Raw genomic sequence first — 16,003 nt, 5'->3', positions numbered from 1 at the left:
AAGAAAAAAAAATTCTTTGATGGACTGTCTATAAAATACTAGCATTTCACATAATAATAAGTAGGGTTCAAACTAACATTAAGTCCCACCAAGCTACATACTTGTGGATTCTAGACGTTTAATATCTCTTGAAGTGTCTAAGAAATATCGTCGAAGAAAAATGAAAAGAATAAATAGTGGAATTAAGGGGATGAGCATCCAAGGAATCACTGCCACAGCCACAGCCACCACACCACAAATCTGTAGGAGAGTCTGGAGCACAATAGAAACAAAATAAAAAACTCTTTGCCAGAAGAATTTAATTTAGAACAAGTATAAAACTATTTAACACTATTGAAACATTTAAATATTTAAACATAACTACCACATTTAAGAGCGGATGCATTGTATAACATATGAGCAACATCTATTTTTAAGCAACTTGGAAAATTTACAGTAATATCTAAATTGACTATTTTTCCAGTTTATGGCTTTCTTACACATTATTTGTTCTTTAAAGTAAGTCTTTACAAAGCTGGTTGACTGAAAATTAGTGTCTTTCTTGGTAGACTATTTTGTGACTGCTGTAATAAAGTAATAAATGATCAATGTAACAGACAACTAATCTTTAATGGATCCTAGTTATTTGGTGAATCAAGGACATGTTTTTTCACTCCTGCTAAGAAGAAACTGGTGAAAAACTGGCTTTCAACCTGAGTTGAAAGACTTGACACTCGGAAGAGAGACTTTCTACATAGGCTTGCAATGTTTTCCTGAACACAGCATTGTCCCATTTAGAAAGAAAACTCAGGACAGGAGAAAGTGGGCTTTCTCTTCTCAAAGGATTGCAATGTGAAATGCTACAAATAAGAAGAAAATGTTACACACTGCAAAAAGTGTCATAAAACGCTTGTTTCACCAGGTTTACTAGAGTGTAATGTAACAGGTGAGGTAACCTGACTTTACTCTTAGAAAACTAGATATAATGAGGAAAACTCTGTTGCTTAGGACAGAGGATCCTCGCCCAACTTTCTGAATTAAATCCTCCATTTCCTTCAGACCCCTTCATATCTTCCATCAAACTATCAGTTTGAATACACAGTCAAAACCATCATCTGCACACAAACTTCTTGCAGAACCCAGCTGTACATGAATGAATGTATGGTAGGAGTCCCAGTATATTATAATTAGGATGCGCCCATTTGTTCCTCAAAAAGGGGGAAAAAAACCCAACCCATACAAAAATATGTACATACAAAAAACCCATACAGTACCAAAACCAGACAACTGAAATCCTAGCTCAAGATTAAATTCCTGTATTGTTCTCATTAATATATTCCTTAGCAATGACAATATTTTCCAAAGATTTTTCATTTTATGGACTGCACAGCAGCCACCTTCTTCATCACCTCATACAACACAGAATGGATTCCAGCTAAATTTTGTGGCTGCCTGATTTTTAGGTTTCAAAAATGCATTAGTGACCACTGGGTACTAGCAATGCTTGTCTTGGAGTAAAAATGCTTCCATCCCTTCAACTTTTCCAACTCAGTGCTCATATAAGCAACACATCAGCAAAGGCAGGTACTAGAGATCTACCTGGGTTTTCAAACACTTTCAGTGGAAGTGTCTATGACACATTGCATTTCCTCCTTCCTACTGCACTTCTGGTAGCACACCAAGGCCAAAAATAAGTACAACCTTTACCCGTAAATTTGCTTTTTTTTCCTTTAGGCTTCTCTGCCTTTACCCTAATTTGACCTGACCAAAGAGCAAACCCACACACCTTACACATTACGACTGCATGAGTCAGCTCTAGGCTTAGAGGTCTTAGCTCATGAAAGAAGATTTATCAGTGTTACAGCCCCCCATCTCATAGATCCTGAAAGCACATTTTAGGGCCTCATAACCCTATTAAGGAAAATTCTAAAAGGTAGGCATGGGAAAGGAGCTCTGGAGGAAGTTGCATTACCACTACACTGCTCATCTGTAGGTCAAGGTGTTGATAGCATCATGTTGTTTGACCTTCTAGATACACACAGCAGATGACAAACATTTTACCTAGATTTCATCAGGAGGAGGCAAGGTGGCAATGAGAGTGCACGTTGTTTCACCTGGATCAATTATGCACATGGCTGCGTCAGCACAAAGCACAACAAAGCACCGTGGGCTCCTCACCAGCACTGCCATCAGCCCTTCTCTACCCTCTACTTTTCTGGCATTCTTTAGAGCCCTGTAAACATATTTCCTTTTTATCGTAGGGTAAGGAGAAAGGACATAAAGATTCCTGACCTCCTACAAATCTTCTCCTGTTCTAGATCTCAGTTTTTCTCAGTAATGCTCAATCTCTGCCAAGTCTGCCAGCCATCCACACACTGGCAAGTTTTTAAAGGTTCCCTCACCTCCATCCTTATCAGCAGAGACTGAAGTCCATTTCTTCCTTCCTGTTTCAAACTCACTCCTGAAACTGCCCAATACATCTGCTGCCTTCTCTCTCCATCCCTTCCTAGACAGTCACAAAAAAGCTGTTTCTGAAGTACAGTCTGTTCGTAACATCAGCCGCAAATATGAAGTCAAATGTTGAGGAGAGCTGCTTCAAGGAAAAGGATTCTGAGGAAAACAAATGCCTCTTAATAAAAAACAAAGATGCCAAACTGAAGTTTAGTGATGATAATCTACAATATGTTGCAAAGTGCCAGTGGGGGTGGGAGTGGGAGTAGAACTATTAAGATCCAGCTTGTGTAAACAAAGCCTTGCTATGGCAGAAATACAGGGAAGGAAAAGATGGTTAGGATGACTAAAGTAAAACTCTGACACCGCCTTTGGAAGGAATTTTAGATGAGCCTGCACCACCTTATCATTATAAAAATTTATGATAGGGTGGATCAGTCATGTGTGTTCTTTTTTTTGGAAACCAAACTTGCATATAAATTAACTCCTAATGAAGTAGTCTGAAAGCCAGACACAACCATTTGCAGACTGTAATCATGTAGTCACTGCGTAAGGTGAGGCAAAGGTTCTAGCTCCCGAATTTCACAAGAGACAACCAACCTTTGCAGCTGGAGAACGCCCCAGCTTCTACCAGCTTCACTGTGTGCAGGCTGTAGGACCCAAGATAATCAGCAGGGTGACAATAATGGTGACATGAGTGTCTGGTGTGTCCTCTCTGGAGACAAACAGCAAGAAACACTCAGGACTGGGTATCTAGACTTCTCATGGAAGAATCAGCTTACAATGGCAAGTTGCATCAAAAGTCCAAGATTGTCCTACATAAAAGAAATATGGTCTACAAACCCAGCACCTTTTAATGTATTTCCTAATTTTAACTTTCAAAATGTAATGACTGTGTAGAAAGTAATAGTTAAACTGAAAAAAGAAGAAAAGCAACCAAAACAAAAACACAGGAGCTGATGAATTACATTTTACAGCTACCTGCACAGTATTTGAAACAAGGCCACCTTACACAAAAGGAACAGACGCACTGGCTACCAAGACAAAGAAAAGACCTGGATAGTTTCAGGAAAAGACCATCACTTCCAAATGGAGACATGTCCACTTTCAAATTTGCTTCCATTTCCCTGGAGAAAGATTAATCTCCCACACACAGCCAGCACACAGTCTATACCTAGAGTACAGAAAAGCACAAGTTGTTTCTGTTGGGAGTTATCCTCTTGCTTACAAGAGTCCTGAGAGATTTCCCTCATGATTTGGTCAGTCACTCCATTTACTGTGGCTTTTTTTTGCTTAAAAATCTCCTCTTTTACTGCAGCAGGCATACCCAACTATAACCCTCTGGGGAAATGAATGCTCTGATCAGCACGTTCACTTGTGAAACATGCTTTCCCTTCACCATCTGATGACCTACTTCTCCATTATTCTTACAGGCGCTGAGAGTGGTATTCTGGAGTTTCTATCTCAAACAGGTCTTGATCTAGGAGCAGCAGGTATTTCTGTACCACAACTACAGAGCAGAAAAACATGGTATAGGACCTACTACCACAGGAACCACATTATTCTGGATGTGCAGTTGTTGATCTGGCAGGATCACCCATCAATGAGAGGAGCCCAGGGGATGGGATTTGAGACTTGGAAACCTCATTGTGGGAGTCCAGATGTGGCTTACATAGCAAAACTTCTGTCCTAGTTTAACAGTTTAGAAGTGATGAACAGAATAGTGAAATTGTTTAGATTGGAAAAGACACTAAGATCATAGAGTCCAATCCTTAATGCAGCACTACCAAGTCCCCTACTACACCATGTCCTTAAGTATGGTCTGTGCATCTTTGGAACATGTCCAAGGATGGTAGTAACTTCCTCTAACCTTTAGGTGCATACCTAAAGACCCTGTGGTTTAGTATTTTGCTACAATCCACTAACTGTATTTACTTGATGCCCTCTGACTACAGCAAAGTAAACATCTAAAGACCATCAAGGCTCAATTTTGATGACCGAATCTACAGTCAAATCCCACGCAAGAACTGCAGCACTCCAGGACTGGTTTTACCAATATTTAAGCAGAAGCCAAGAACACCTACTCAGCCCCAATTCCGAAATGCTACTCCCTGGGCCTCAATATACACTCCCAAGGATTATATTAGCCCATGGAACTGCCACAAAGCCATACTAATTTAATAATAGCAAAGGCACATATCCTCAACTTCAGTTTGAACCTTCACTGCATTAACTTTAGGCACTCTCAATCAGGCTGTGCTGTCTGAAGTAAAGCCACGTCAAGAAACTACAAAACCCCACTCTGTTCGTACTTGCTTGGCATTACCCTTCCTCCTCCTTCTCCCCTACCCCTAACAGAAATTATTTCCTTGTTGACTCTGCCAAATAACTGCATGTACAATCAATCCTTAATCCAATTCTGACATTTTCTTTATCCTTGAATGCTTTTTTTTTCCCCTCCGAACAGACTTTTTCAAACCAGACTGTCAGGACTGACTGACCTGCATCTCTGTTAAAGAAAAACTGCACAGGTGGCTGGTTACACTGGGACACCAGAAGACAAGTTTCCCTGGGAAGACGACATTGCAATGAGAAGATCAGAGTGATAAACACTCTACTCAAGCCAGTTCCACCCAGAACCACAGTGTAGATTTTCTGCATTTTTCCCCTTTATTACAAAAAGCCACAGGAAACATCCAAAGAAAAACTAGCACCTAAACAATTCTACTTCATTTTACTCACTTAAAGCAGCTGAGTTGAGGCGAGTTTGTCTTCAAATTACTTTTTAAATAAAATTTATGGCTTTTCTTTTGGAACAGGTTAAAAATAAGTATATATGGTTGTTTATACTATTACTTGCATCAAACTGTCAGGAACACATTCGTCTTCAGCAAAAATGCAATGAAGTACAGGAGAACACATGGGATATACAATATTTAGGTGGCATCTCTGACAATGTCCTTTTCTGAAGCAACCAAGGACACCAGTCTTTGACAGGAATGACAGCTCTCAACCAGTGTTAATTCAGCTTTAGGAAAATGTGCATCCTCGAGAAAATATGGAATTTAAAGACCATGACAACCAATGCACTGAAAGGGGGAAAAAAGACACAGCTGGATAAGAAAGGAAAATTATAATTTCAGATAAATTGAATGAAGAACATAAGAACTAAATACTGCCAGCTCTAAAAGCTCCAAAAAGAGCAAGTTCATCTTATGTCCTGCGAGATGTTCTCATCTCTTCTCAATCCTGCTATTTGCAACTAGTCAGCAAGAGGTTACTGAACTAAATCAGTATGTCACTGCAAATAGGCTGAATACATCTGCCAGAAATGTATACAAAATTTCCAATCACATCCTTAATGCTAGCACCTCCTATTTGTTCTCGTCTCTACAAGACAGTCCTTCTGGATCACTGTTTTTCCAAGTGAACAAGCATATACTGAGCTCCTCAGGGCAAATGTTTTCTATGCCACCAACATGCTCATTCATTTGACTTGGCATGCATTTTGTCATTAAGTGAGAAGCCTTAATATTTGTTTGAGGTCACAGCAAACTGTGTGCAATTGTTCTTTAACAAGTGACCTTATAATAAAAAGGGTGTTTTCTTTAATACATTGGCACCACCACCACCACTCTCATATTCAAACAGTATCCTATCATCAGAAAACTCTTACCCTACAAGAAGGGATAGAAATAGATTCTCTGGGCACCCTGGGCCAAGAGGCTTAAGTGTCTCATGCAGAACTTGACTGTAACAGCAGTTTTCAGAAATCACAGTGTGTACATGGTCTGAGACTTCCAGATACCATACTTTAGAAACAGACACATAACCAAGCTCTGAACTTGTGATTCTGACAGACACTTGAAACACTCATCTCTTAAAACTCTGCACTATATTCCTACAACATATAGAGGTTATCTTCTTTCTAAAAATGAACTATCTTCTATCATGAAAGAAGTTTTTTTGCCAGGGATCTTAGGCCATGGTAGTAAGTTACTTCCAGCTAATACAGGTTTTCCATGGCTGTAGCTTTGGCTTTTATCAGAGCATGCAGCTCCAGCTCATACCCACTGTACAGGGAAACCAATACTGTCATACACAAAATGACAGTGCCAATAGCCATTCTTGTAAATGGTTGTGGACAATATATTTCTGTATTTATAAGCAGCAAAATCTTGAACAGGATCTTCGATATTCTGAAGTGCTCCATGTTTACTGCCCCTTGTGCCCCCTACGCACACCTGCACAGAAGTGTTCTCAGTGATTTGGGCAGCAAGTCACAACTTTGCAATGAGGATCTATGGAAAAGTGAGAGGTTTTCCTGAAGTCAAGGAGTTAGTTAAAACTTTACTGTGATTTCCTCATATGAATAATATAAAGAGTTAATATGCTTTTGCTGTTTGTCACTTCTCCTGTGAATAGGCCTTGGCTATATTCTTATATTGCTCTTTTCCCAAGGGACAAAAAGTGCACACATAAGAACTATTCACATAAACTACAGAGGTCTTCATACCATGAAAAATACAATTTTTCTTCCTGTGAAACACCTCAGATGCCAAGCGCAACTTTACATGGTAGCTTGAGGAAACAGCATTCATCAGTGAGTGTAGCACATGCACACATACATGCTTTGCTTTCTCGACAGCTCTTGCCAGAACCTGCCTGAAACACTACAGAAAAATGTCTGGTATCACCCAACATTCCCAGAGTTACTCCTCAGGTAGCAGAAAGCATCCATTTTCAATCATATTAATTTAGAGGCATTGTGCCTCCAATATCCACCCCCATTGCCAAGTGTGGTCACTTCACTGGCTGTTGCATTTGCTTTTAAGATTCCCAGAAAAATGCATTTTTGCATCTCCTCTGTCAGTCCTTGCTGTTGGGTAACTGACATTTTTAAAGGAAAATGAAGAATGGTTTGATGACTTTTGCTCCCCTCCTACCTCTTAGGGGTAATTTCCTTGATGTTTCCCCAGCTACAAAAGCCCAAGACAGCCCTAATGAGCACAGAGCCTTATGAAATCAAAACATCTGATTCAACAAAGGGTATTTTACTCCTTAGTACTGCTACAAGTGGTGTATTTTCCATTTTGTCCTTTATTCACATGTTTAGCACTTTACCAGCAGAGGCTGATTCACTGATTTTTGTCTTAGCTTTATCCCACTCAAAAAACCCTTTTGAAAGCAGATGTTATTTCAGTGAAAATTACGGAGAACATATACATAGAATGAAAACAAGAAAAACCCCACAAAATCTCACTGTTTTCAGGCTATTAGGATGCAGGAGGCAGATCTTACAGGCCAACACAAAATAATGCAAAACATGCATAGTAGAAGGACTGGGAAAAGTTAGGCTGGGAAAAGTTAGGCTGTTTGACACCATGAGCACAAAACTGTGAGTGCTGGGGTACTAAACAGGGAAAGGATAACAAAAAGCAGCTCATGCCCTCCACAAGCAGCATCTCCTATTGCTGCTGCTGGAGAAAAACCACTGTGTTAGACCAGTGTATTAGACAGACCACTGATGACATTAGTTCATGCTCTTATGGTCTAGCCCATTCATTGACTTGCTGAAATACTGCCCCCTCTTCCTGCGTGACGAATCCCTCTGAGCTAACAATGATGTCAGCACCTTTTCACCCATGTAATGCACTTTTTTTTTTTCCCAGTTCTTTAAAATGTTTAGCAAAATTCTGCTTATCACAGACACTGCCACCCCACATGTCACAGTTTTGCCAGCTTTGTTTTTGAGCCCTGTACTTTCCTGCCTCAGCTCTCTTATTCCTCATGGCCATAATGCCAGAGCAGCTGTGCACCCCCCACCAAGAATACCTCATTTTCAACTGCATGACCTTTTCTGCTCAGCCAAGTCTAACTTCCACCAGAAGTTAATTCTGGGTCTTTCAACAACTTTAAAAGCTTTGTGCTACTTTCAAACTGTGGGCTCTTCTGTTAAAGAGAGTATCAATTCCTCAGTAACACAGCTCTTCTACCTCACAGCAACTACAAGCTTTTAAGCATTTTATTGTTGTTCTTGCTATTTAGAAATACACTATTCAGGTATTTATTTTTAGGTGGAATGAAAAACTACTCATAATTCCGTAAACACCACAACAGCCTCTCTGCCACAGTTAAATGAAAACTATGAAAAATCTTAAGGACTACAGCATCAGCTATCCTAAGAAATAAAACTACCTTCTTTTTCCCTCAGATCACACACTCTTTCACAGGAGATATGCAAAAAATGCTTTCTAACCTGTCCCTGACATTTTTCCACTTAACTTCCCCAGAGCTTTGCCACTTTGATAGGGCTATAAAATACTACTTTCCTGTTCAAAACAAACTCCTGACTCATAATTTTTCAGTACTACACGGTATCTAGTGATCACCCATCTCCAAAAAGTTTAACAGTGGTCTGATGCTTTCAGCAGATTTAAACTAATCAGCACCAGCCTCACTCCACCATCAGCAGGTTTCACCCAGTCCAGCTGCTCTGTGCATGTCCAGTGAGTAAAAGAGAAATTCCTTGGCAGAGAATAAACATCATTTACAGTCATAAGTGTGTGCTCATTCTTTATGTGTTACAAATATGCAGCAAACCATCAGGAAGGTTTTTCAGAAGGTTTATTTATCACAAACCATCAACAAGGGCACACTTATGAAAGTAACTGACAGTTAAGTTTGATCTGATCCCAAAATCCACACTGTTAGTGGGAAAATTGAAAAACTGTTTTTTGACAGTATTATGTTGAGATTGACAGAAGGGTGGACATTTGAACCAACTACCAAATCCAGCAGTTTTACAAGAAGACCTGGGCCCTTTATTTTAGCATATTAGTGACATTCATAGCAAGAGAGCTCTGTTATTTAAACATTAGATTGATTTTAAAAACCATTAAGAAAATTATTTAGGGATGTGATTGTGAAAGAAAATGAAATAGCTCAGCATCCTATTCTTCCACTGTGCAGGAATAGACATTATTAAGCCCTTGAAAGAGCCTAAATACACAGACTTTTGTATTTCACGAGTACAATCCAAATGAATCAATTTATTTTAAACAGTACAAAAATGTCCTTTAATGTAGATGTAATAAAAAGATGTAATAAAAAGACATATGACATTCAGTTACCACCTGAACTCTCATCTTTTGTCCTTTAGAACTGCCCACACTGCAGTCTCCTCTACCATTTGACAAACAAACTCATCTGGAATTTTCAAATCAGCTGCACAGTTCACCAAGTAGCCACAGTATCAGCTCCAGCAAGAAAAAAGTTCTTATATTGTGCAGATGCACACATCACCCTGGCAGAACATTTCTGTGAGATGAAGGCTTTATTTTTGCTAAAGATAATTCCTTGTCCTACATGTTTGTTTTGGGCATAAATATGCACAATGATTTAACACACACACACACACAAGTGTCAGCAATATGGCTCAGTAATTCAAATTACCTCCAAGTTTCTCCTTCCTTCTTGAATCAAAAGTGAAATCTCCAATCCTTTTGCCGAACAGTGAAATCCTAATTTGTTTGTAAGCAGACATTGTCCTATCTATAGTATATCAGTAGTTAAAGGCAATCTAGAAGATTTGTACTTATCACCATTTGGAACAGGATTGTTACACTCTGTGACTGACAGCAGAATTAAAATATTTCTGGCTACTGTAAAGTGTTAGAAATGTTAATGATTTTCAGAAGTCTTAAAACTAATCACCAGTCTGAGACACAGAACTGATAGGTTGTGATAATGCTTACAAAGTCAGGGAAATACTAATAAACCTGTAAAAACCTATAACCTATAAAATACATATAAAATACCTATAAAATAATAATAAGAATTCCCACTCTAGCTCTAAAAACATCAGTAGTATATACACAAAGAAAGACAAAAAAGAAAAGGAGAAAACTACAGAAAATAATTTCACTTGCATACATAAATACACTTAGAGAAAATTTCTTTGCGTTCTTTCATTAAAAGAACAGCAAATGAGAAAATACCTTCCAATAGATATGAACATCCCCAAATGAACACATTCTCTTTCTGCAACTTTTACAAATTCCACCTTAACCAAAGTGGGGAAATTTCCAAACCACACAGAAAACGGGAACATCACTGGACTGCCACACAACTATCCTGCTTTCTATTATCTGAAAATATATAGAAAGCAATCTGATAAAGAAAACACAGAAGCCCATCTGGAGAAGGGATTATTTACACCTGACTGTAATTTTGTATTTACAGGTTCTAACTATCAAAATACTGCAAGAACAAGTAACACTAAACCTCAATCTGCTCAAATGTTAGAGAAATTAGGATAAAGACTGCACCTCGCAATGCTCTAGAAAAAGATAGAATTCCACTAATTGAAAACTATTTTTCAGAGCACTATATTCAAACCACTTGTATTCCAAAAATGAGAAAATGAAAGGAGCCCAGTACAAAACTTTGACCTATTTTTACCACATAAATGCAGAAGTGCAAAACCCAAAAGGAAATGAGTTAAAAAAAAAAACAAAAAGAGCAGTAAAGGAGGCAAGAGGACAAGAAGGTAATGTCACCACATGTTCAGTATTATTTTACCTTCCTTCTCGTGTCAGATAAAGTGTTGCACTTTCAAATTTTATTAATACCACGTAAATAAACACCATAAAATATTAAAGCATTTACATTATGTTCCTACACAAATTAGTTTTGTTACAGTAGCGATCTCTGCTGCTTTGACACTAATGTGGTGACAACTGAATGCATATCTATTATTAAAAAAATTCTACAAATGAACATAAGTAGGAGAAAAAAATAAAAAAAAAAAAAAAAAGGAAGGGGTGAGGCAAAGGCATAGGCTGGGGATACATAGCCACTATAGTGAGAACAGACCATAGCTTTCCCTGGAAAACTGAGGTCCATATATAAACAGGAATTCACCCACTAGCAGTGACTCCAGATTTCACATAATTTATTCTGTACACACACCACCAATCTGAGTAAATATTCAGTCTGTAGCATGCAAGATACTCACCCTTCCATTCAAAGGAATGTGATGACAGGTACAAAATAAAGAACAGCAATAGCTTTGGCATAGATTATCTCCCACTGCTGGTCACCATCAACAAGACTAATTGGCTACTGAGATTTAACAATCAAGACATTCAAGGACAGAGAAGAAAAGGTCAATAAAATACTGCATTATTTAGACAAGTGTCTGTGCTAAACTCACAGCTTCTGCATGTTGGTCTTGGGGACACAAATGCAACCCAAGCCTCCTCTTCCTGCACTACTTCCCATCCCTTTTATTTGTTTGCTTGCTTGTCTTTAACAAGACAGTGGGGCTAATTAAAAAAAAAAAAATAGGATCTTATTGCAATGATAATTTTAACCTTTTCTGAAACTACAGCTCAAAAGCTACCAATGAAAAAATATATACCCCTATTACTTTTTTCTTAGGTTTTAACTGGTCTTTCATTGTGCAGTAACCAGATGCCCTTAATATGCATCTTGGGAAGGTACAGCAAGAAAAAGTCTTGTAAGGTTTCAGTTGTCAAGTGTTACCAGGCAACTGTTTTGTGTTTCTTTATTTATTTTTCATCTAAACCTCAGCACAGCAAAACTACCATGATTCAGGAGAAGGGAAGCTAAAAGTATCCAAGGTAGTCACAGTTCTGCACATTGCACCAGGCTCAGCAGAGTACACTGACATTTAACACAGATCCCAGAACTGAGGGGACAACACACTGCTGACCATATTTTGAATACACACATGCAAACACACAGAAAGAATTATTCTTTAATGAATAAAAATGCCTCTCAAAACTCACACATGCATACAGACTAAACTCAGCAAAACTGGAAAAAACAACGCAACAAACTCCTCAGGAATCCCACCTCGCACAGAGAGCACAAAATAACAACGTCATTGTTAAACTAAAAGATCCTCAAATTCCTTCTACACACTTTCCCTGACATCCTCACACAATAAAATGCAGGGGTCAGTGGTACTGAAACAAGGAACGGCAGTTCCACTCTTGTGCACAAACGAAAGCAAGTGACCCAAGCTATTATTCCAGTCTGAGGCACTTTTTGTTCCTAATATCCAGATGCAGCAGCTTTTTCTTCTTCCCTTTCTCTTTTTTTTTTTAAGAAATGACTGTGGACACCTCCTTCACATTTTCCTTTTCTTCACTATTTTCACTCCATAAAGCTGCAGTCAATGTGTTTTGTGTGTAGTGAGAAGGGAATGGCACATTCAGTGGTGGTCTCAGCCACAGCCTACATTGGTGGCTCAAGTAGTCTCAGGATTAGGTCTTTGTGTGTGATGAAAGGATATGAAAAGTCAGTTATTTAAACTCAGTCAAGCTGTTGATTTTGGGGAGGAAAAAGGTTTTGCAATTCAGTTTTCCTCAATAAATCACTGCCCTTTTTCAAGGGCAGCTGCAGATAGTTCACATGTTCACAGTGTTCTCCAGAAACAAAACAGATCATGATTTTTTTACCCCTCCCCTCAATCTAACATAGGGTAAGAAATCAAAATGAAGGGGCCATCACATTAATTACTCAAATTCACTTGAAACTAAAGCAGAAAATCAACTCTGTTAACAAGTAATAAGATCACTGAAAAATTACAAGGGCAAGAAACTACAGAGAAAACCATCCCTTTAAAATTTACCACAATAATTTACAAAACCAACACGAAGCCCAAAATATATTTCACTGTCCTATGTACTCAATCAGTTTACAGACATAATTTCCAAGCAGTAGTTTATCAGTTTGGGTACTCATCTGGCAAAGTCTGAGATCAGAGTTTAAATATGTTAAGCCTCTGCAGATCTATCTTGTGTCAGAATATGATTCAGCCTTTGAGGAGGTCTCAAAATGACAGCATTCAAAATACTGGCCACTTAGCAATATCTGGGCTAATGTGCATAAACCAGTATTAAATATATAGGATACTTAACTCCTAATACCCTCTCATTAATTTCAATTCCTAATACCCCCTCAAAATTTTCTTCTATTTCTTGGCTGACCTTTTCTCCAATTAGTGCATTGTGTTTTATTAGCGCTGCATTGAGCTGAACATTGCCCAGAGAAGCTGTGGATGCCCCATCCTTGAAAGTGTTCAAGGCCAGGTTGGATGGGGCTTTGAGCAGCCTGGTCTAGTAAAAGGTGTCCCTGTCCCTGTCCCTGTCAGGGGGTTTGGAACTGGATGGTCTTTGAGCTCCTCTCCAACCCAAAGCATTCTGTGAGCCTGTGATTTTACACTACAGACCCTGCACCTAACAGTGAAGTCCACATCCACAGAACCTCATACTCCCACAGAGCTTAAGGCAGGACATTTATATCTAAATAAAGTAGGTGTTTAGATCCTCTTAGAAAGTTTTAAAGCACTGTAATGACCTTCACACAAGTTGTCCTTTACCTGATGAGATAGCTGGAGAGGAGCTGCCAAAACCATGTAGCTCCAGTTAAGAAAAAGAGAACGATATACAGACAGACAGAGGCTAAAGAGGATAACAATAATTAAAAATATGTAAGCTCGCCAAAAAAAAGCCAAAATCCCACCATCTTCACCAAACAAGTTAATTCAGCTTTTTGACTATCTTAGTCAACCTACAACATTGATTACTACTTGATTTTACAAACAAACTTGATGCCATATTTAGTAGAAATAACAACTGCCATGCTGAAGATAGAAATGCTTTCCAGTTTACTTTTTCAGGAGAACTGGTACAGAACCTTATGATCAGCCAGAATTCATTACAGAAGAAAGACTCAGGATTAGACTGCAGATTTTGAAGGATTTTTTTACTTAAATGAGCATCAACCTGGACTCTAAACATACCATTAAAGATATTTCAGCTGAAACACCTAACTTAACCTTTGGTTTCTTCTCAATTTTTCTAATTCACATCTACCCACAGCGTTCTGTTCCAGCCATGTAGTGAAACATAGCCATAAACATGTTCTCATAAAAGAGACTTATTTTTAATTCATAAACCTTGTGGATACAGCAGTAATTTCCACAAAACACTGCTGCACTAACATGAGATGCCTCATATGCTGTTAAAATTCATAACAAGAAAAAAATTACTGCCTTCCAGTGAGGACTGCTTCTCTTACCTTCAATCTCTCAAGACAGGTATGCTATATTTTGGTGCACGTCAAACCAAAGAATGAAAAGAAGGCAGAAAAATTTAAATGCAATGTAAGTAGCCACTTTGGGAGATATTGCAAAGCCATTTTTATAAAATCTAACCAGATTTTCAAAAGAAAACACAAGATTCATGATGCATTTTGTGCTTGCCACATAACTTTCAACTTTGCATTAACCACAAAGTGTACAGAGACTATACACTGTCTGGAAGAAAGTCTTTTTTTTCCTTAACTCAATGGAAAATGTAAAAATTAAACTCCTCCTGTTCAAAGAATTAATTTTCATCCAGTTTAACTGTCTAGACTAGTTATGCTCATTATGGCTGTAGTGCAGTGTATAAATCTTATTAACTACTCCAAAAAGAATATTATCAATTTTTAACACTGCTTAAACATCTGTATTTTGTGTAATGACAAAATTCTTGAAACTAGAAGGGGGCAGTTAATTATTTATTTATCGGTATTTAATTGGCTCGTACTGTAGCTTTTGAGTGTCCAATCACTGTACATTGTGATTGTGTGTCCAATCACAAAATAAACTGTATTTATTTGTGCTGAAATTACACACTCACTTGCCAATACAGTAAAAGGCTGGAATGCTCCACAATGATCCCAGCAATAACTCTGAAAAACGACCACTTCTCCAATGCAAATCCGCTCAAGAAAAGCTTCTACACACAAAGTAAGATGAACCAGTTACTGCATTGTTTATTAAGTTTCACTTGATTCCTCCTGACAACCATTTAAACAATGAATGTTGGGAAATGTCTCTCAAAGAATCAACAATAATGGCAGGGATCAGGGCTTTTATATCCAGCTAATACTGTTTTTAGAAAGGAGAAAATATTTCTTCCTGAAGGGATTATAAGAAGTGTTATAAAAGACACCTGCAAACAAAACAAGTGACAAAAGATCTCTATCATTATTGATAGCATTTATCCTTTGTAAAATCTCTGCTTCATCAGAAATAAATACATATTTGCTCTTGAATTTCAAAAGCAACCACTAAGCAAGAAGCCTGCTGATCAAGAAGAGTAAATTTTAGAAAACCTGCCAAGAAGAAAGTGTTTTTTTCTTATGGATAGCAGTGCATTATTAATCAACACTAAGATCCTAAATTTTCTTTTCTGATGCCAAATAGAGAAGGCAAGCTTTGAACCACAGTGTCTTTTTAGTACTCTACTGGACTTGTAAAATCTACTTTGTTTTTTGGAAAGCAGAAACTTTTCACTTAAAAAACAAACTCCAGAATTTGAAAAATAATTCAATAGCCAATTAAAAAAACCCCACATAAATTAATCAAGATGAAGGAAAATGTTTACCAAATGTGGTTTACAGTAGGAGCCTGAAAGAAGAAAACAATCACATCTAGAGAAGCAGCCTTCACTGTTTCATTCCAGACCAGTTCAGTTTTGGAAAGCACACA

General features: G+C 38.1%; 1 protein-coding gene across 2 annotated transcripts in view; it reads right to left on the bottom strand.

The window, feature by feature from the left end:
* Positions 1–16,003, bottom strand: part of ABCC4 (ATP binding cassette subfamily C member 4) — a 142,031-nt gene that overhangs the window by 46,916 nt on the left and 79,112 nt on the right. For both annotated transcript variants that reach the window (XM_058018983.1, XM_058018984.1), the window contains exon 21: positions 102–252. In XM_058018983.1, coding sequence (XP_057874966.1) covers positions 102–252 — 151 coding nt within the window. The remainder of the gene's footprint in view (positions 1–101; positions 253–16,003) is intronic.

The sequence above is a fragment of the Melospiza georgiana genome, chromosome 2, assembly GCF_028018845.1.
Source record: "Melospiza georgiana isolate bMelGeo1 chromosome 2, bMelGeo1.pri, whole genome shotgun sequence".
NCBI lineage: Eukaryota > Metazoa > Chordata > Aves > Passeriformes > Passerellidae > Melospiza > Melospiza georgiana.
This window is presented reverse-complemented; position numbering and strand designations above follow the sequence as displayed.